Source organism: Rissa tridactyla, chromosome 12 (assembly GCF_028500815.1).
Source record: "Rissa tridactyla isolate bRisTri1 chromosome 12, bRisTri1.patW.cur.20221130, whole genome shotgun sequence".
Taxonomy (NCBI): domain Eukaryota; kingdom Metazoa; phylum Chordata; class Aves; order Charadriiformes; family Laridae; genus Rissa; species Rissa tridactyla.
In genome coordinates, this window is record NC_071477.1 from 17,175,304 (window position 1) to 17,196,919 (window position 21,616).

Sequence of the window (21,616 nt, forward strand, 5' to 3'; positions counted from 1 at the left end):
GCTAGAAAAGCCGGACATAACACAGCCAGTTTTCTGGGTCTCCAGCAACACAATTCTCTCAGATCCACTGCTGCTAATAAACGTCAGAGCACGTGACATGCAAAGACCGGTCTCACTACGGACAGCTCTGAAGAGCGCGGAGCGGGAACAGCATCAAGCTATTTCAAATAGTTGTTTCTAGTTTTCAGGAAGCTCCTAAGTCCCTCTGTAAGGCTAGCAATATGACAATTTTCTGACTGCTGTTAGGCAACTTAAGGCACTGCATATATGAATAGAAGGTCCTGGAACCCCTTTGAGGAAGTCAATCATTTTGATCTTGGATGACGGTGTACTTCTGCTGGAATCACAACACCTCTGTTTACAGCTGACACTGTTGCATAAGCAGCACCTCAGCTGACATCTTTTTCAGGTTAAGCACTTCATTAAAATTGCTCAAGATACAGGTTATGGGAAAATTAAAATGATCCCATCAATATGAAAAGCATTAAATACAGAAATACATTAGCTGCATATGCAACTGAACACACCCTCAAATTACGCCTTTACTCCTTCCTGAGCTCAGCTATTTCTCTAGTAATGTGTCATGGGCCTTTCACAGAGGGACTTGAACCTCCTACCGCAGAAATCCATGACTGAGCACTTTCAGAAACCACGTGCTGCGTACCTAAAAATATCTATAGCAGATCCCAAATCCTAAATCCCATCACCTCCACATGGGGATTTGTGACACAACAGACAAGGAAGACAATCAGTTTAACTGCTGCTGTCAAGTCCCACTATAAACCCAACTTGCTACAACAAACCTCTTCCTCCTATTTTTCATACTTAGGCCAGTGAGCTCCTGATAGACAGATCTCCTGCAAGGCTTTATCAGACATTCAAAATACTACAAGAAGAACAGGAAAAACGCAAGGAGTGAGAAAGTTCGTTCTTTTCTGAATATTATCACCAAAAGGAAGAGTGCTAAAAAGCCCCTCTGTGCAGAGCACTAACTCTGCCGTCACGTCTCAAAACATCTGACCTCTAAAGCTGAGCAAAGCATAGGAGACAAAACACATCTGGCAGTTAAGGACCGAGGACAACCCAGGTGTCGATCCACGTATGGAAGCACACAGCAACCGTCATGAAAGGCAGCAACTTCACTTGCTATTTTAAGGACTTCTGTTTTCATAACACTCTCCGAAAACAAGGAGAAGCACCACTTTTTGCAGCATCTGGAGTGACGTTTGACAATTTTTCAAACATTAAAGAGGCACTATAAGAAGTTGCTGTTACTCAGAGATACTCAAGCACATTTCAAATTAGGAAGTGGACTTTTATCACATTATTTCCTTCACTTCATAAAATTTTCCCCACTAGCATAATTGGGACTGCCATGCTTGTTAGAACAAGGGAGTGTTTCATAGTGAAAAGTGATTTTTTTAAAATCTTAAAGCCCCCAAACATCTGCTCAGCTATTAACAGGTGCTGGCTTAGCTGGGAGGGGTTAACCACAATACAGCACTTCAGATTATTTTTTTTTTTTGATTATGCATATGTTAATCTTGCAGGTAGGAAATGTCAATAAAACAAGGAAAAAAGTGTACATATATTTTTCAGTAATATTTACCAGTCATGCTGCTGTCTCTGTTTATTCCATTATGAAGTTTACAGTGAACAAATGCTGCATCAAATAACCATGATCCAAAGAGGTTCAAGATGCTGTTAACCTTTGGCCTGCGAGGAGCTGGTAGTGGCCGTGGCTCAGAACTTGTCTGGTTTGGGCTAGACAGCGGAGAAGTAGAGGAGGGTTGGTGCTGCACTTTTGAAGAATGTGCAGTAGTTACCTATATGAACAGAAGAACAGATCAGCCCCTAGAAGCGAGGAAATTAACTCCTCTAACCGAGGAAAACACCGAAAGGGTCAGCTACCTAAACACAGAATGTGAAACCTTACAGTGCTGGTTTTCATCGTTGCTTTATTCACAGTCACTGCCCGATGCCTTCGGTTGTGGGGTGGAGTGGTGTTGATAGCCGTGTTCTGGGGCATGCTCAGCCTATTTACTGGCGTGGGTGGTGCGCTATCTGACCGGGGTCGTGAAATGCCTGCAGATCAAGAAATAAAGCAAGCTTTCAGCAACAATTCCAGAGGTTTATACTCAGCAGCCCAGTTAGGAAGCATCTGGGCTTTCTGAAAATAGACGAGCTTTCCCCCCTGCCCCCCAAAACAGCAGTAGTAAGAAAAACATCTTTCCTGTTTTGCTATTAGCAGAAATAAATGCACGAGCAAAAGAAAACCCTGCTTACGTCAGCCAAGTGAATCATCAAAAACCACCAAAGAACCCCACACCTTAGGAACGTGGGAACGCACAGGGGAGGACCAAGTCTAGAAGCAGGCAGAGGGAAAGGGGCAAAGTCCATTTGCCAAAGCCAATTTAACAGCTCACTCCTGCCAAAATTCCGATGCTTCTCACTTTTGCCTTTCCTGACCCTACCTCCCCCCATCCTGTTACGAGACACCTCTAAGACGTCTGACCCTTCAAAGCCAACTTAGCTCACTAAATTATGATGAAATTCATCCCCCATGCAGTTTTCTGCTGGTTTTGTGAGCTGAATCAGCTTGCTGAACAGTCAAATATTAAGTCACTACAAGAGATGGGGTAAGAAAGAAGAGCAAGCTGTAATTTTTCTGGCAGCAGCAAGACGCTAGATCAGTTTTTACGCAGCTTCAGGGAAATACTCATGGCATATAAAGCTACTCTTCCCAGTCGGAATCAGAAGCAACTAGCCCTCTGCAAAACTTGAAGTGACAACACCACTTCCTCCCAGTTTAATGAATACCACCACCCTCACACCCCATTTGAAAAATTAAGTGTGGACTTGCAGTGTGCTTGAAGACTTGGCAGATTTCTCTTGACGATGTTTATTAACATCGTCAACGTGTTTATTAACATTATTATAATTCGTAACACATTACCCAACAACTGAGTCCTGCTAAGGCATTAGTGTTACTCCCCATGCAGAGGGCAGAGCACGTACTATGAAATGTATTGTTTTGGTACACTTTTTTGGAAAAGAGGATGAAGTATTTTGCTAAATGCACACATCACATGGGTACGTATCAGGGAGGGCAAGATAAAAACCACGTCCTTTGGCACTTGGGGTAGAAGGCAACGATGTCTCCCATTAGCCTTAGCTGGGGGCTCCACACTGCAGCTCTAGAGTCCGCCTGAGCCCCCTCTCACATCCACACCTACAGCTTGTATTTCATTTCACCAAGAGGTCTCCGGTGCCCCAACGCATCAGGCTGCAGTCTTTGTCTTTGAACTCCGGGGGGGCTCTTGTCACCCTAGGAGTTTCATCTCGCTACGTGAGATCTTCAGGATTCAACATCCTATCAGAAGCTCATGCAGGCAGCAAAGCTGCCGGCATGCCTACAGGAGAACCTGGGCTGCCAAGGGTCACCAAAGCGCGCAGCAGCTGGCCAGCATGGGAGACCTCAACCTCAGGTACCATCACACCCCCAGCACTGCCTCCAGACAAGGAGCATGTAGGTGATCGCTGTCGCCCCAGTGGGAATGGAGTCTCAGGCAGCCAGATGCAGAACAACAGAGGGACTACCACACCACTAACCATGGGTTAAAAGTCTCAGATAAGAACCCCGGACTGTTTCTAAGGTCCAAGAGGAATACACCACAACAGCTGTCCCCGCAGAGGTGCATGCACCGGGCAAAGCTAACGGCTGCTCTGCTGCTCCCTCAGCCTCCACCGCAAGATGCCCTCCTCACGAGTCTTACATTACAGACTCCTTACTGCGCTGAATATCCGTTAATAACCACCCTTTCGCAAAAACCTCGGCCATAGTATGTACTGAGGAAAAACATAATATATTTAACAGCTTTAAAAAAAAAAAAAAATTCAGCTTACACAACCAGTAAAAGACACTTCGGAGGAACACCTTCTACCAATGCTCAGTTGGACTTTTTTAAAAAAAATTGTTTCAGTGCTGACTGCCAAATCCTATTATCATAGGTAGGAAGATAAGAGTTTGACAGAGTAACACAAGGAGGTTGTTTTCGTAAGGTTAGGCCATATATTGCCTATATATAGTCCTCCTTTAACAAATTATGATATTATTTGACAGACTACTGAATATTTTAAATCTCACATCCGGTATTGGTTAAAAAGCAGTCAATAAAATTTCTTAAAATCGGTGGCAAGACATCTGGAAGAACACAAAAGGTTTCAAGATTCAGTTATCACAGCTTAAGAAAAATGATCATTTACTCTTCTACATCATTTAACTTTGTAAACAAAGCTATTTCTACAAAAGTGAAATCTGTAGTGACAAAAACTTGTTGGCAGTGGGGAATACAGTACCAATAAACCTTTTCCTTGCAATATTTTTACAGAAACACAAGATGTATTTCTGGTAAAAAGGTTCTTACGATTCAGTGCGACAGGATCATCTCAAGGCACTTTGCTTAAAAAGACTAAACCGTTCATGTTTTTCCAAAAGACAAACAACATGTAAAAGCTGACAGTCTAATTCCACAGCCAATTTTTTTTTGGTTGGTTGGTTTTTTTCAAACACAGTTTATGTATCTGCTCATGTCTTCTGCAGTCTCACATCAGCTCACGCTTCTGGCAGATGACAACATTTGTTTGCAGACTTTTAAATAAAAAAGCAGCGGGGGACAGGCAGCTCTTCAGAGTTTACAATAGCACGTTTTCGCTGAAGAATCTTTAATAAGCCTGAAGCAGACCAGGAATAATGCTTCAGATTTCAGATGCTATGTAGTGTTAGTTAAAACATTTTACTTGCATCTACTTTACCTTTCAGTCAAAGTTGAGCTGCTCAGTTACCATCAGACACAAAGAAACACAGCTTTTCTTCTCAGCAGTACTAGCTACCCACTAATCGTAAATTAAGTGAAACTGGCACTTTTAGTATAGATCTGAAGATGACAGTCAAAATTCAGCACCATATAAAAACAGGCACTGCACGCAGCTGTTGCACGAAGTTTATAAACAGAGTGGTCCATGCTCACAACGTGCTAAAATTAACACTTGCATTGTTGATGAGACAAAGAGAGAAAGAAGCGCTGTTTGGGGAAGAGGTGGCTGGTTTTATTTTAGAATTCAGATTTATTTATTTGCTTTGCATTTGAAACCAAGGCCATCTACAACTTCCTGCATTCAAATATTATTATTGTGTATACACATGGTCATTTAAAAGTGACCCGAGGTCCCTTCCCTATCAATTCCAGGATACACTTGCAAATGATAAATTGTTATGGCTGTATTTATGGAGAAGACAGTTTTAAAGAGAATAAAATAACAAAGTTACCATTCCTAGCTACCCACAGGTAAGACAAAAGCATTACCTAGGAATGCATCCACCAAACAGCTGATCCCACGCATGGCACGAAAGAAAATTTGAGGCAGATGTTTAAGGCAGGGGTACTGATTCAGTTCTTGAGTCATGCCACTCACATTCAGAAACTGCTCCTGAAATTTGGGGGTAGAGCTAATAATGGCTGGGTTACTCAAATCCACAGGATTACTGCACACAAAAAGAGCAAGGTATATTTTAGTCAGTTTAAAGACAGCCATTAGGATTTCAAAAATACTTAAAGATGCAATAGTTTAAGGCATTTAAATAATAACACCACAAAACAGCATCCAATATAGACACATTTTTAGCTGTTACTCCATCGCAGGAAGTCAATTTTCACTTCCTCGGTTGGCAGTACTTAATTGTCTTCATTTCAAACATTACCCAAATACACTGAATAATTTTATTACATCCAACGAACCAGAGCATACACTTGACAGAATAATCCCACCATTGCAGTAATATTAATTACTCATCGAGGTCTTTTGAACTCAGTTTAAGAGTCCTTACGTTGTTAAATTATTCTCAAAAGGTAAGCAATGAATTAAATGCTGCCAGCAAACAGCGACAAGAAAGGGCGTGGGTTGCAAAAGTTTCAGCCACTTTTCCTGACTGATACAAATCCTGTAACAGCAACTCCAGATTTGAAGAGTACAGTACTTGTGACATTACTATCACAAATGAAGAACAGATTATTTTTTTTTTTCAGTTAGTTAAGAAGTAGATTTTAAACAGTCTAACATTTATCTAGCTTTAATTAGTAAATTATGTTTTTACGAAAAGTTTACTATTTTGGCCATTCTGAACATTACTGCAATGTTCCCAACAATCTTAAAAAACAAGCACGTTACTTGGTTCTATTGCGTATTTAACGAAGAGTAACATGGATGTTAAAATTAACTGTACAACTTTCTTCATGAAAACAAAGAGATACACTCATTTTAAAAATAATCTTTTGCAGATTAAATCTAATGCCCTGGAGAATAAATGGAAGCAATATACATCTCTTGGAGCTATTGTTCTGCTTTTCCTGTTTGCTATCTCAGAGAAACAAAATCGTATTGAAGTCTTGTTTTTCAGACCCTCCAAAATGCCAAATAGCTAAAAACATTGTGAGTTAAATGAACCCGTTTACATTCTGAAAGAGTCAAAGAGTTGAGAGTTGAAGAAATCACTCACGGCCTTGCCCTGAACTGTCCTGCAGGCAGCAAGGAGACAACAACAACTTTCTTCTATTTAGGTGCTTAATCTTAGCAATTTCCAGAGAAATTTCTCATTTGTCACATAAATTTATAGAAACAATGCCAGAATACGAACAACGGATGGCTGTAATGACAATACCTCAGCATATGTAAAAAGCGAAACCAAGTTTGTGCAACGCACTCATTATCCATTTCAGGAGGAATCAGACCAGCATCTTCATCAGGAATTTTAAATGGAGGAAATGAAGGTCCGTATGTAAAGCGCAGCAATCTAGAAAGCAAGTCAGACAGATCTGTCATTCAGTTAATACTCCTCAAAAATTTAACACTGCATTTGAGCCTCTGAGGATCAACAGTCCACAGGTGAGCCCACAAGCAACAACACAACGTCAAGTTTTCCTAGAGATACCCATTTCTTACTATCATTTAACCCTCTTAAAGCTTTGAAGCATGGCTCGGAGCCTGCCCAAAGGTCCAACCCAATCACCCAATAACACCCCATAGCGGCCCTCCCAGCTGTTTAGCCGGGGGGGTTACCAGTTAACATGGGCACATACAGAACTGACAAGATGTTACATAGGAAGTGGGGGGGAGGAATTTAAGCCTTTGTCCTCAAGGCTCTTTAGCTAAAAAGCGTCCAATGACACCAGCAAGTCACATTAGGTTACAGTTCTATATTCCAAGGTGCCGATGACTCACAGCTTCAAATGGCACCAAGCAACACTTGATGCCATCGCACAAGCGGCACGGGATTTGCAATCCACAGAGTAGCAAGCTCTTCAAAAACGATGCACTGCGTTTTCCATGAGCTGGGAGTTGCAGACCAGCAAAGAGCAAAGCCACAGAGAGCTCCACAGCAATGCAGTATCACGAGGACAGCAGCTTAGATAAACGGAGAACTTTCTCTAGAAGTGCTAGAACTACCTGGCCGGTCACCAGTAAGTTTCACTGAGTCACTGCTGTCCGATTTGACACCTGCTTCATTCTCAGCTTTGCAAACTTATAGATCAGTTTCCCTCATCAACATAATCTTGGTGTTTTCTACGAGGAGGGAAGAGATCCGAGTTGCAGCTTCTCAATATCCTAGCATTCCCAGAAATCAGCTTTTGTCTTTCCTAAGATGACTTTTAGCACCATTTCTTGCTTCACTTATCACACCCTGATTTCTAAGCTTAGAGTTGCTTGTAACGGACAAGAAACGTCCCATTCATCATTGCCCATTTAAAAAGCCGTATAGTTTTATAAGGTCATTAAAAATGGGAGAAAGGGGGGGAGAGCAGAAGTCTACAGCTGACTCCTAAACCAAGGGTTAGATAGGCTAAAGAATTAAATAAGAATTACCATCTTCCACTTCGCCCAGGGCTGGGCACTACAGTAACCTGCAGCCAACTAATGCAAAATACACTCAAAGCGTGTTTGGAATCACAGCCTGCGATAGTGACTAGTTTGGATAGAAAACCAAAGGAGCTTTAGGACACAAGGCCTTCTTCAGGTCCAAACCAGAAATACACACACCTTTACCGTGCAGTAAATGCCTCCCAGTATGCCACACTGATGCCCCAGCACCCACCTATGTTTAGTGCCCCAGAGGCATTGCCCCCCCAGGAGGTTTTTGCTGAGGAATTACCTAGTTCTGTCAAACTCAGAGAGCCTGGGCACACCCCACGCAGAGTCATGCCCCACATCTCTGTGCCACAGGCCTTCGCAATTCTCCCTTATGAGCTGCAAGAAATCAGTTTTTTCATGGAACATGAGTGAATGTTACCTGAAATTTGGGACATTTTCAAGAACAACTGAAAACATAAATAAATTGCAGTCCACACCTCCAAGACAGTTAAAATAGACTGAAATGATGCATAGAAGTAGCATCTATTTGTATGGAAACACAAGTAAGACTCTAGTTTCACCCTGCTATGAAATCATAGCCATGGATACAGATTAACACGGCATATGTGTACAGATTGCCAAACATACTTTTCCACACGGTTTTAATTTGAGATGTTTACTCTCAGCTTATTGCTAATAACCCCATTCAGAAAACTGTTTACTAAAACAACACTTTAACTGTTTGAAGCCAGAGCTTCACTGAAGTATTGAAAGTACAGCTTAAAATACCACTGAACTTAAAGTTAGCCTCAGAGGGGTTCAGCTTTCTATGTACTAGGCGTAAACCAACATTACCGAACCGCAGACTACAACGTTAGAGAAAATCTGCAGATTACTATGCACCAACACAACTAAGACTGTTAGTCAACAGTGGAAGATGAAGGGTGGGCATAGTGCACGGAGCAAAACACCAACGCATGTTTAGAGACAGAGCTGTTCTTTTCAGATCAGTGAATCATAAAATATTTTCTGTTATGCAACGCTACATCTAATGAGCTAAAAATAGCAAAAGAAATAGCGTGGGAAATGCGCAGAACTTGCATTGCAGCTTTATTTCCCACAGGTTTCACAAGGAGCTGCATAACCTGGAAAAATCTATCTGTACTTGGAATTTTGACAAGTAATTGAAAAGTAGAAGTTTTTAGAGTCAAAACAAACCACTGCAGAAAAGCATACTGTGGAATTTTTCACAGTGCAGCAATTTTAATACATGTTTAAACTTTCATAGAAATCGTTATTGACATCTCAGGAGACCCAGAGCCCTTCTCCTCATCAGTTAATTTAGTTCTTTCCTCCAAGAGACTGTGACTTGTCCCACAAGACTTCGTACCACTGAGACCCCAGTATTAAGGGTACTGAAACTCTCCTCACTGTTCAGGGCCTTCTGCCACAGCCTGACCTCTCCTGCATTCCGCATTCTCACGGTTCCCATGCCCAGCAAGGCTTGGCACAGCTCTCCTCCGACACTCTCTGCTCAGAGGAGAGCCTGCAGCTGGCCCATGGCATCCCTACTGCCAGGGCACAAGTGCCAGGCAGCCACAGCACAGCGTCAGCTCCACAGGGCAGGAGAGGCAGAGTCCAAGAGTCACCTCAAACACAGCAACAGGCAGTAGTAATGAAAACCTAACAATTTTGGTGGTGACTGCCATTAAATGTCCAGACTGTAATGCTACGCTAATATTCATGACTCGTTCTTCTTGGGATGTGATGAAGAGTCACTGTGATAGAGACTAACAAACACACACTGTAAAGTGCTAAATGGCAGGGAGAGGCTGAGCTTACACAATAACAGAGACACCCGACTCAGATCTTCAGTTGCAGAAGGAAGGCACACACACAAACAGCAAAAGCTGAGGATGCTAGCAAGATCTCTCCCTTTTGTTCTGTTTGTTCACTTTTAGATTGCTGTGCATTCCACAATTAAGCAACATGTTTAACAGTGATGATCCCCACACACGTATGTTTATTTCCACAGGATTTCTCCTACCTGGAAGTAAGGGCACAGATGACCTTGCTCCACTGCTCAACCACTGCAGGGTGATGTCGCCAGTTGGCCACCATCTCTTTGGCAGTTTTCCAGTAAGGTGGTGTTGGAAAGCACCGCGTACAAGCTAGTAACCACACCTCAAACAGCACGCCAATTAATTTTTCAGCCAGATTCTCAGCAATGCCACCTTATAACAGAAACAAAGCATGCCTTTGGTGAGTATTCAGTCTAAATAACTTCAGTATCTCCCAAAGGAGATTTCAGTTTAAGTGCATAAAGATTCTCAAGTTCATCTTTTTTTTCATCATTCTCATGTAAGAGTGATTCCTCATCGCTTCCTACAGCCAATTAGCCTTTTTACAAGACCAAACATAATAAAACCCAGCCACATAAATGTGTCACTAAGGGACAGTGGGAATTCACTGATCTTAGGCTCTTCTATTGCACTCTATCTATATTGATGTCTTTTTCTAAAAAAAAAAAAAATAAATAAAAAAGGTATAAACCGACAATCTTATTTTCCAGTAGGCAGGCCGAGCAGCAAGACACATAAGGGTTTCAGTGAAACAAATAGGAAACAACACTGTCTGAAAACGTTTACCATGAACTGCTCCTGTACAAAGTCACTGTTCTGCAAAAACACATTTAGGAAAACTCATCTCCAAATTATTCAGTCTTTTCTGACACCGCTTTATTTCACAGTAGTGTAGCAGAATTAGGAGTGAGCTATTGTGCTTTGGTGCCTACTAAGAGCTTTTAGCAGGTTCCCCCCCATCCCCCTGGCAGCCCAACATCAAGCAGAGCCAAAGGTTTTTCCAGTAATTGAACCAAATGGAAGTTGAACATGAACCTTGCACAGTTGGAGCCGCTAGAAGAGTGTCATTGATCTGAAGAAGAAATAATAACAAAACCTCCCAGGTTTCTCTTGCCATAATGGTCGATTCACGAGCCAGTTTCTGGACAGCTTTCAAAACCTGTAAGCACAATCTAATCTGACTAGATCCTGGGTCTGGCCTGCAAAAGAAGAAGACAATACTTGAGTCTCTAAAACAAGAACTATAAAGTGATGCATACAATAATCTGAACTTTGAGGAATTACAAGAGGAAACCTCAATATTATTGAATGAGCGCCAAGAACACGAGCTAATATGCTTCTATGCACCCTAACTCTGTCTCTAAGCATCCTAACCCTGCCTTAATGAGTACAAGATGTACCGTAACATTCTCCTCTACACGACACAGAACTGACTGCCATAGAGTGAAAACTACCTACAGCAAGCACAACCCATTATCCCAAAGGAATTTATCCTGGGCCAAACTATGAGAATGTAGTCGAGACATCACTAATTGTTACATACATAATTCAGAGGGAAAGTGGTAAAGTTATGAGAAAATATTGTTATCAAACTAATTTAAATTCTTCCTAGTTCTCTTGCTTCCAAATGTTGATCCAACTCTTACCCACAATTCCTTGGATTTAGAAAAAAAAAAAAAAAAAAAATCAAGAAGAGGGTCATCAAATAGGAAAATCAGACTAAAGGAAGAGGGGATAAGAAAGGAAGAAAGGGAACAAGTTGATATTATCAAGGTTTTCTCTAGAGTAAAAACCAGTTCCGCACTGTCACTGCTGAGTCACCCCCCACCAAGTGCTGCAGAAGCAGCCCAAAGCAGCGTGCTCTGTCCCCTTCAGTTAGTTGGGACAAGGCAGAATGGGCACAAAATAACGTGAAACATTGTGGACAGTATCTGAGGACACCATTAAACAAAGCTGAGGAAGCTTAAAGCTTTAAAGGGTGAAGGAGGAGATTATAAATTAGAGCGTGCAATACACGCAAGCCGTACTTCAACTTGTACACCATTTCTGCACCCCTCCTACCACTTACTGAAGGGATGACACACCACAAAAAAAAAAAATCATAAAAATATTACCTTCCACTGGACTAAGTAGCATTACCAATTTCCCACGAAAACCTTTCAATGTGGTATAACCCACAAGTCACGTTGCATGGTAAGCATCTCAAGAACAAGCTGATCCACTAGATAGTGATCTGCTTTTCTTAGAGAATAGTAGCTCGCATTGAGATCACTTATTGACAGACATGCTTTAAAAATACTATCAACTCTTATCTTGATAGAATAAATGTTGTATTACATTACTGGAAACATGATTACAAAGAGACAAGATAATATCTAATTCAAAATTGCATACTAGTCACAGTTCGAGACTTCAGTGGGTTGCTTGACGCTAGTGCAAGATCCTAACAGATAGTCTCTGTAGAACAACAAAGCTTGGGACATATAAGCCTGCCCTTGGTCATAGCACTACTTTTTCCCTGAGCAACAAGAGAGGAGATATTTTAATCAAAAGATATCCTTAATCTTGATAGGCTTGAAGTTTCAAAGCCCGTTTCAATAATTGTTTCCGTAATAATTTAGGGAATCTAATAAAAGGGGGTTTACATGTAGGAGCTCCATACGCAAGATGACTAATGGGATACTGCTGAGCTGATCTAGTAAAGGCAACTCTACAGTCCCCATCCACCTATCAGTTCCTCTTGTCCACAAAGTCAACTGAATGGCAAACTTTGGTTGCAGCATTTTGCAGATTCATGTCTAGATTTCTACAGAAATTTGGCCTTTTGGTTCCCACACTCCTTTGCAACAAGAACTGTTCTCATGATTTCATATGAGAAGCAGAAGTTCTTACAAAAGAGCGTCTATTACACTTGGACAATCACATATTCCATAGTCTCTCAAGCAATTCCAGACCTTTTAGTTGCACAGAAGACCCTGGTGTCTATACCTCAACCTCCTGGGGAGGGAAGGCAGGGGGAGAGAGTTCTCATATTTTCTTTCTGTGCTTCCAACAAGAGTTTGTGGCACTGAAACTTCATCCGACTAACTACCACTACTGCTTAAGTAACCTGTACGGCTTCCTGAATATTGTGGGGTTGCTAGAGATGGAAAGACCAGGGGTTGCCTGGGGACTGCTCAAATCCGTTAAGAGAAGAAGTGTTCATTTCATCGGGGTGGACAGAAGGTCAGTGCTGGAGGGAAGGCTGCAAGCACCCTCTCTCTAGTCAGTCCAGCAGACAGAGGAAGGGCAACTTGACTCAGCCATCTTTTACTGTTCTTATTTTTCAGCACTGTGCATGTAAACATTTGATTCAGCTGAGCACTCAAACTAGAACGATTTATACACACTGGCTTTGTGTTTGGTGTGTACATGTTCCTGAGATGCTATTTAAGTTGAACTGCTCATTTAAGGCTGCTGCATTTCACACCTCAACTATACAGCCTCCTCAGGGTCTGAAACCCTCACCACAACTCTGGGCCACCACTTTTAAGGCAGCCAAACCAACAGCTACATCGTCTCCAGGAAACCAGGATGAGGAAGGAAGCTATTTTAATCACAACTCTCCATAGGGCATAGGCTTATAATAAAGACTTAGTATTTTCAATAGAAGAACAGGAGATTTTTCTAGGAGATATTTCAATGCAGGCTCCTACAAGAACTACTCCTCCCGGGTAAGTATTCTGCAGGAGCCCATGAGTACCAGCAACCTCCATCAATTGCTGAAAACCAGAAATTCTTTTCCTCTTCCCCTCCACAGGCACATAACAACATGAGCCTTTGCTTTCATTCAAGCAAGGTGTGCATAACTCAGTTCTGCATTTAATTTCTATTATACAATGCCTTCCTATTGCCAGAGTGAATTCTGAACACAGCTCCCTGGAGGACAAGACTTGAACTTTAAGTTCTTTTTCTTGAAACCAGAGCAGAGACTTGAACATCAAGTGTTGACAGCAGCAGCCATGAAAAAAAAAAAGTGTTTCAGATACATCTCAGAGGCTTTTGAAAGAAAAACAATAGAATAGTTATGCTGGGGGGCGGGTTGTAGGGGGGAGTATGGGAACTGTTTAAAATAATGATTTTACAGGCCCCCTGTCTCTGGATGTTAATTATGTTGTTCAACAGCCATCACAGGCAGTCTAGCACCCTGCATCAAGCTCCATCAATGAAGTTGGGAGAGAAGGGCGAGATGTCAGCTTGTGCCAACAGTGCGCAAGAAACAAGAGCACTGAACTGCCTGCCACCAGGGCCCCTGGTGTGACAGCAGTCAAGGGATCACAGCAAGAACTATTTAACGGACCAGTGAAGAATTCATTCTCTGTTGTGTCAAGGGAATAAAGGTTCCCTGACAGTAGATACTATTCTAAATGTACTAAAGCTTAGAGACAACCTTCTGCAGAAGCCTAATCCAGAAGCATGCTTTCCTCAGATTTATGCTGTTGCCCTAACCATTCCTTAATGGGAATTAAAATGCCTTTTTCACTACAGGTTAAGAGCTGTAACAACTAAGGTTAGGTGGTAGACTTTGAAGCAACCAAATAATAGTAATGAGCTTCTCATCTGGATTGGTACGAGTTATTATTCAAAGCCCTTTTTAACAAAGCCTTCAGGTAAAGTTAAGCGATCCAAGCACAGCAGAGCACTTTGAATGGCTTCAAGCTGCAACAAGGTAGGTTAAGGCTGGACATTAGGAAAAAAATTCTTCGCAGAAAGAGTGGTCACACACTGGAATAGGCTGCCCAGGGAGGTGGTGGAGTCACCACCCCGGAATATGTTTAAGAGTCTTTTAGATGTGCTGTTAGGGGATATGGTGTAGGGGAGAACTTTGTAGAGCGGGGTTGATGGTTGGACTCGATGATCCCAAGGGTCTTTTCCAACCTAAATGATTCTATGAAGGCCGCTTGTAGTAATACATTACTAATAGTGATAATAGCAGCTGATCTGGTACTTACAGACATACACTAAACATTGATCTGAAGTAATTTCCGATAGCTAATACTTAAGTACTGTTTCACAGGGCACCACTAAATAATCTCCTCTTTCTTATCCAACGCGTGTTCAACATCAGCAAGTAAACTTGTCATAAGCAAAGTATGATGTTTGAGCACTCTGACAATATAACTTTGTCCAACATCTAGAAGCACATGTATCTCAACACTATCATCCAAGGATGTGTTGTGTAACACCAGGTTGTCAGATAGCAAGCCCTCCTCCGCAAGATTCTTTCCAAACTACCAGCAAAAGACCATCAGTATAATTATGCCCATGTAACAGGCAGCAAGATACAGGCACAGAGCAGGCGTTTACTGCAAGATGCTCCAGCATGTCAGAAATGTGCTCAGCTCTTGAGTAAATAAAGCATGGGATTGCCATGATGTGCTCTTAGTTATCTCAGTTTTACACAACACCAAGCACATGGTCACACAGTGATGCTACTTAACTTTTCCCTCTGCCCTCCAGTCATCTCATAGAGATGGTTCTTGAAGTTCTTAGAACAGTAAACATTCAAGTCTACAAGCGATCTGTAATTCTAATTACCTAAACACAGCAGCAACAACTCAATTTGCTACTGAAAATTACAAAACAGGTTTGGAGAGACACGCTCCTCCTAACTTTGCAACGACAGCAGTTTTATTTTAATCAAGAGGCTCCATAGCTCATCAGGCCTCTTTGACAGGTAACCTGCTGACTAGAGCTTCAAGTTCCTGAGCCTCCCGAGTGTCCCAGCCCTAACACTCACCTCGGTACAAAGAGATTTTGGAGATGTTTGAGAATGCTTTGAACATAAAGGTTTGGTTCCTTAATAACTGGTAAAGGAATGGAGTCCTTAGGTAATACAAGAGCCATAATCCAATCTGTATATACGTCGACACAGTATTTCACAGTATCGCCATCCAGAGGGAGGGTCAGTCCATAACAAACCACCTCCATAGTCCATTTTACCTAACAAAACAGAAAGCAAAAGTTATTAAAAAAAAGTATTAGCAAGGAAACATTGGTTCTAACTTCACAAAATACCAGTAGTTATGTGATACAGCCAATTCTGTTTACGTATACTGCAAGAAAACACCAAGTCATCGAATCACAGAATGGTTGGGTTGGAAGGGACCTTAAAGACCATCTCGTTCCACCCCCTGCCCTGGGCAGGGACACCTCCCACCAGACCAGGTTCCTCCAAGCCCCGTCCAACCTGGCCTTGAACCCCTCCAGGGATGGGGCAGCCACAGTTTCTCTGGGCAACCTGGGACAGGGGCTCACTGCCCTCACAGCAAAGAGTTTCTTCCTGATAGCTAATCTAAATCTCCCCTCTTCCAGTTTAAAACGGTTCCCCCTCGTCCTATTGCTCCACTCCCTGATGAAGTGTCCCTCCCCATCCTTCCTGTAGCCCCTTTAGGTACTGGAAGAGGCTCTAAGCTCTCCCCAGAGCCTTCTCTTCTCCAGGCTGAACAACCCCAAAAGTCATTAATTTGTATATCATGACATTATGAAGATTATGAATAAATGGCAAATCACACAAAACCTTGAATCTCTTTAGTATAAGCTGTAGTGAGAACTCTTCAGAACACACAAGAGCTGATGTAATGGAAGATTTTCAAATTCTAGCAAATACTTGTACTATACAAAGACTTCTTTTAAAAGAAGTCGCATGCTGTTGCTTCAAAGTGGAGGTAATTAGAAAGGCTTTGTGTATTAACCGCGAAGTTCCTTGGTTGGGTTTCTTTTTTGGTTTTGTGGTTTTTGGTGTTTGTTTTTTTTTTTGCTTTAGCCTGAACTTCCTGGTACAGTACCTCAGATGAACACTTACTACTAGGTCATGAAGTGAACTGTTGCTATAAACTAGCTGTTAATAGAAGCCTTATGTAGATTACTAACCTAAAAAATACAACACACTTCATAAAACCTGGACTATGAAAGAGAGAAAAATAAAAGAGGCTACAGAAAATCATTAAGTAGTCACTCAAGCATGAAGGAAACTATGAGCTCTAAGGAAATGCACTTACTTCTTTGTCTGTTTTTAGTAAACTCTCGCTTCCAACGGATGATGTAATTAAAGCTTGTCCAAGAGGACGCACCACTGCATTTGCCACTTCTCTCCCCACGTTTTCTGGATAGCTGTGAAGCACACTGGTATTACCCTGATCATTTTGAATGACAAGATGCAAGGATCTCCACTCTGAGTACATAGTGCCTCTATGCTACAATGCAAATAACACCTGGGAGGTAAGGAAGAAATAAAAAGACATCATTAGTAGAAATGTCTATGACATGAGTTACCAAAACTTGTAAATTCAAGATGCACATGTCCATGTCATACACCTGAAGACCTGGAAGAGATTCCAACAGCTGTTTTACAACATTACTGTTTGGGCTTTTTTTTTTTTTTTTTAATACAGCTGTGATCTTGGGTTTATTTAAAAAAAGATTTTAAAAAAACAGTTAAGAAAACAGTAAATTTCGGTTAGGGACTTGCAGCCCATTTGAGACACTTAAACTTGAGAAGCAACTTCACCTCACACAACTTCTGCTTGCGCCATCCTTGCAGGAAAGATGCTCCTACTTACATGACATCTTTGGCTAAATAGAGATTAGTTCTACAAGTATTTTGTTCATATAAGCAATGCTCCAACTCATACCTTATTCCCTTTTTCAGCTCAATAGTAGTTAAAAATACATTACCACGAGACTATCAGGAAAATCCTAGTCATCTTGGGAGACAAAAATTCAGCCTCTTTTTACATTCATGAAGTATTTCTCCTGCAGCATGCACTACTCAAAGCTGGTAGTTGAAAAATTTGATTGACTTGTGACAAATCCCACTTTATCGGAAGTGATTTCAGGACTGACTGAGCCTTGGTGGATCACTAACTTAAGTCCAATATCACTTTACAATTTCATTATAACGTCATACACTGGTACCAAACCGAGAGCATTAGGGTATGCCCATATGCATTTCAGAGTCAATACACACACAGAGTCGCTCCCTAACCCAGATTCGTCCCAAAGATTCAGGATAGAAAAGCCACTAGAAAATTTCCCAGATAGCGCTCTCAAAACTAGACAGGAGAAAGAGTTCTCCTTTCAACAACACTCCCAGTACAACTGCAGTTGTGCATTTTCCCTTACTGCAGACCGGGCCAGCGCAGGAAGCCAAGCTGACAGTGAACTAGCCGGGTTTTTGCAGTGGTGGGTTTCGGGTTCGGTGGTTCTTTTGGCGTTGTTGTGAAACCACAACCAAGAGAGGCGGATTAAAAGCAGCAAAAGTTAAGCTGTGCTTCCACAGCCACTCTCAGCAGTGTTTGCCCAGGAGCATGTGGGGTATGCCCTTCTGTCCCGACAGCAGGGATCATGCCGCACCATCAGCACACACACAGCACCTACCTGGGCGCAGACACGAGCGTGGGAGCCTGGCCAGAACAAGCTGCCCCAGGCAGCAGGGAGGCACGGCGTGTGACAAAGCCAGCAGCGAGTCACAGGACTGCCGTCCACTCTCACCGGGCAGCACAAGGAGATCTGCCATGTGCTGCCAGTTTTGACCTACACACCAAAACCTTTCGAAAGCTAAACCAGCACAAAGGGCTGTCTGCTGAGGCAGTTTTCAGCTGGATCAAGATCTGATTTAACTCGGGTAAGGTGAGCACCTGTGCCAGTACAAAGGATCAGTGAGGACACATGGCCACAAGCGGTGGCAAGAGCACCCCTTCTGGGGGTAACAGGCCTTTTACCCACTCACAGCAACACCAAAACTGCTGCTCAAGCAGGTGGTGCCACGGCAGCCTACACCATCAGAATCAGGACTGCGCTATCTCCCGCCTTCCTCTTCTCCCATCAACACCGGCAGCCTTTTATCAGTTATCCGAGCCAGCTGACCACATGAACAATAAAACAAGGAAAACGGGGTTGGCATGGGAGAAATGAGGGAGCGTTCAACAGCCACAGCTTAGATCAGCTCAAGTTGTCAGGAATGGCACCCCGCGGACCGTTTGCCAACTACACTTAGCTGGCACATTTTGGAAGCCAGTTAGTTATACAGGGAATGTTTCAAATGCCTCCCTTAGACATTCCTCGGCCCAAAAATCAAAAAAGAAACCAGACCTGGAAATACACCTTCTTAGGGACAAGCCACCATTTAAACAGGTCTGCCTATTTAGCAGGCTCCCTGAGTGTTTATTTATACCCAAAACCGATGTAAAAAGCCTGATGATTCCCTTCAAGTGAGGGGGGAAGGCAAGGCAGCAAGCTCTTGGTTTTCCAAACTACGTCCTTCCTGGTTTGAGGCACCGATCACGTGTGCCCATCTGAGAGCAAATTAATCAGAGCAGCCACAGCCTGCAGGAAGCATATCCTCTCCATCCTTTAGGCATTTTCTCTCCTCTGGGGGCCATGGCAGGGGGAATGTGCGTGCCACTGCGGTCAAAACCCTTAGCCTTAGAGGAAAACAACAACTCCAAGACACTAGCTCTTGGGACACTGAGAGGTCACAACAGAAAACCAAACAAAAAAACAGCAAAAAAAAAAACCCCAAAACAAATATGACCCCCAATCCTTAGTGATGGCTTCAGTCGCTGCTTAACAACATTAAATAGGTTTCCCTACTGCTGTCTTTTCCTTTCATATCCTATACCCACAGGGCCTTCTCATTGTCCCCTTTCTGTCCCACCTGAACACTGCCGTAGTCTCCAGCTTGTGTTTGGAGTGGAAGAAGGAGGGACAGAAGTGAAATATCATCCACTTTACAAGATTTCCCCATCCTCTCTCAGGCCTGCGTCACTGCTTCTGCCCCAGAGCAGCGTGCCCCTGCCCCCCGGCTGTGCTGCTCACCACAGGGGAAGGGCAAAGGCACCCTCCATCCCTCCCATTTGACACTCAAGTTCAGTACAGAAGCATGTAACACCATTTGAGGAGCGCTGGTTTAAACAAACTGATTTCAACTGATAAAGCAGCATGTACTTTCCATCGCCGCACTCCAACTGAAGGACTGGCAGCTAACAGCTCATGGCAGGACCTTATCAGCGTTCTGATAACCACAAGCACACTTACTGTGGCTGCCCTTATACCAGAACAGGGTTCCCAGAAGCATGGAAGCACTGAACAGCACAAGCAAATTGCAGGCAGCACCTATGTAGGGGTTTTCTCATCTAGAAGACAGAAGTCATCAGAGAAGACAAGCATTCCCAAATCCTGTGCATTTTGGAAAACCCTCATTGCACTAGGGCAAGGCGATGGGAAGAGGCAACTGCTTGCCTTCATGCAGCTCCCTGCTCCCACACTTCTGAGAGGAGCAGCATTTGTAACAGACATAACATGCCACGTTTAAGACAGGTTTAGCAGCAGGACAGGGTAACCAAAACCTCTGGTCACACACACCCCCAGCCTGCTGCCTGGCCTTCATACATAAATTTAATGATCAAATCTGTATCTTACTAACATTCGAGAATTCCTTTGGTCTTGCCATAAAAGAAATTTTCTGTTAGTCTTACCAATATACAAGGAATACTGAAACAAGTAATTGGTTCAGATGTAAAATCCTTGTGAGGTGGGATTTCCTAGGGTACTGATTTAGTCCCCCCCTACCTGTAGCAGTAAGTTTTTATTTGCAAGGACTAGAAATTACTTTTCATTTAAGATTCCACTTTAACTGTCATTTGAGTTGGAAATTGCTGACATCTGTTAGGGCTGGGGTACAGCTAAACCCATCCTATGCAGCTTCTTATAACTGGACATAAGTTAAAGGCTGGTAAGTCTCCCCAGGCAATTGTGTCTGTTACAATGTTCTGTTTCCACACGTTCAACATACTGAGAGTTCTATAACTTGCTTTAGACAACAGGCACCTAATGCTTCGTAGAAGCAGGACTCACTCTCTCAGAAGACGCTGTATTTATCACAAATTACTTAAACAGCAACAACAAATCAGGGGAAAAAAAAAAGAAGAAAAAAAAGATGCAACTTTCACACCACGCAAACAGCATACCCTGATTTTTACTTCTGTTTTTGCAATGCTTCTGCATTTCAGCTTCAAAAAAGCACTCTCACTGGCCCAAATAACATCTCCTAAGTTTCATGCAGCTGAATATTCGTATTTCACATGAATATATCTCTTATTGAGCTTCAAATCACCAAGGACTCTCAGAATGACCAGCAACTTAATTAAGAGGAGGGGTAGGAAGAAGAATAAATGAAAACCTGAAGTTTACCAAGCAGTTTTACACGCTCTCAAGTTTGGAAAGGGGTCGTGTTTATGTTCCTGGAGGCTGCACGAAATAGAACACCCCTAGATGCTCACAGACAGAGCTGGAAAGAAATGGTCAGCATTAACACTGGCAGAACAACTGAGGGATGTGAAGTTAAAATATTTACCATCTACTATGAAATTGAACATAATTCCAGTACTCCTTAGCGTGGTAAATAATTTGGGTTTCGATATATTCCCTCCAGATCCATTTCAGCTTAGGACTTGAGTAGCTATCACAATATAAACCACCGAAAATGGTTGCTTCAGCATTTAAGACCAAAGATCCTCAGTTCATAAACACTGTACAAATTGGTGAGCATGAAAAAAAACTCACTAATGAGCCCATAAAACTCTAAAAATAAAGATATTTAACTTCTATTTCCAGTCCTCAAAGACTTCATATGAACAGCTGCAGCCAAAACATTTAAACTCCTGGATCAGTAAAGTCTGACAGTGAGAATTACCTAACTAAATAACAGACCCACATTCTGCAATTACTTTGAAGGAATATGCCTGAAAGAACATGGAGCCTAAAGCAGAGGTGGGGTTTTTTGGAGCATGTGCAGGGAAGAGCTCAGG

The 21,616-nt window shown here is 42.5% G+C and overlaps 1 protein-coding gene across 4 annotated transcripts in view; it reads right to left on the reverse strand.

Moving 5' to 3' along the window:
* Nucleotides 1–21,616, reverse strand: part of RALGAPB (Ral GTPase activating protein non-catalytic subunit beta) — a 70,061-nt gene that overhangs the window by 45,901 nt on the left and 2,544 nt on the right. For all 4 annotated transcript variants that reach the window (XM_054217985.1, XM_054217984.1, XM_054217987.1 and 1 more), the window contains exons 2-9: nucleotides 16,808–17,020; nucleotides 15,547–15,749; nucleotides 10,803–10,966; nucleotides 9,953–10,139; nucleotides 6,719–6,850; nucleotides 5,367–5,545; nucleotides 1,937–2,085; nucleotides 1,610–1,826 (exon numbers count right to left, since the gene is read on the reverse strand). In XM_054217985.1, the coding sequence (XP_054073960.1) occupies nucleotides 1,610–1,826; nucleotides 1,937–2,085; nucleotides 5,367–5,545; nucleotides 6,719–6,850; nucleotides 9,953–10,139; nucleotides 10,803–10,966; nucleotides 15,547–15,749; nucleotides 16,808–16,990 (1,414 nt within the window). In that variant the 5' untranslated portion in view covers nucleotides 16,991–17,020. The remainder of the gene's footprint in view (nucleotides 1–1,609; nucleotides 1,827–1,936; nucleotides 2,086–5,366; nucleotides 5,546–6,718; nucleotides 6,851–9,952; nucleotides 10,140–10,802; nucleotides 10,967–15,546; nucleotides 15,750–16,807; nucleotides 17,021–21,616) is intronic.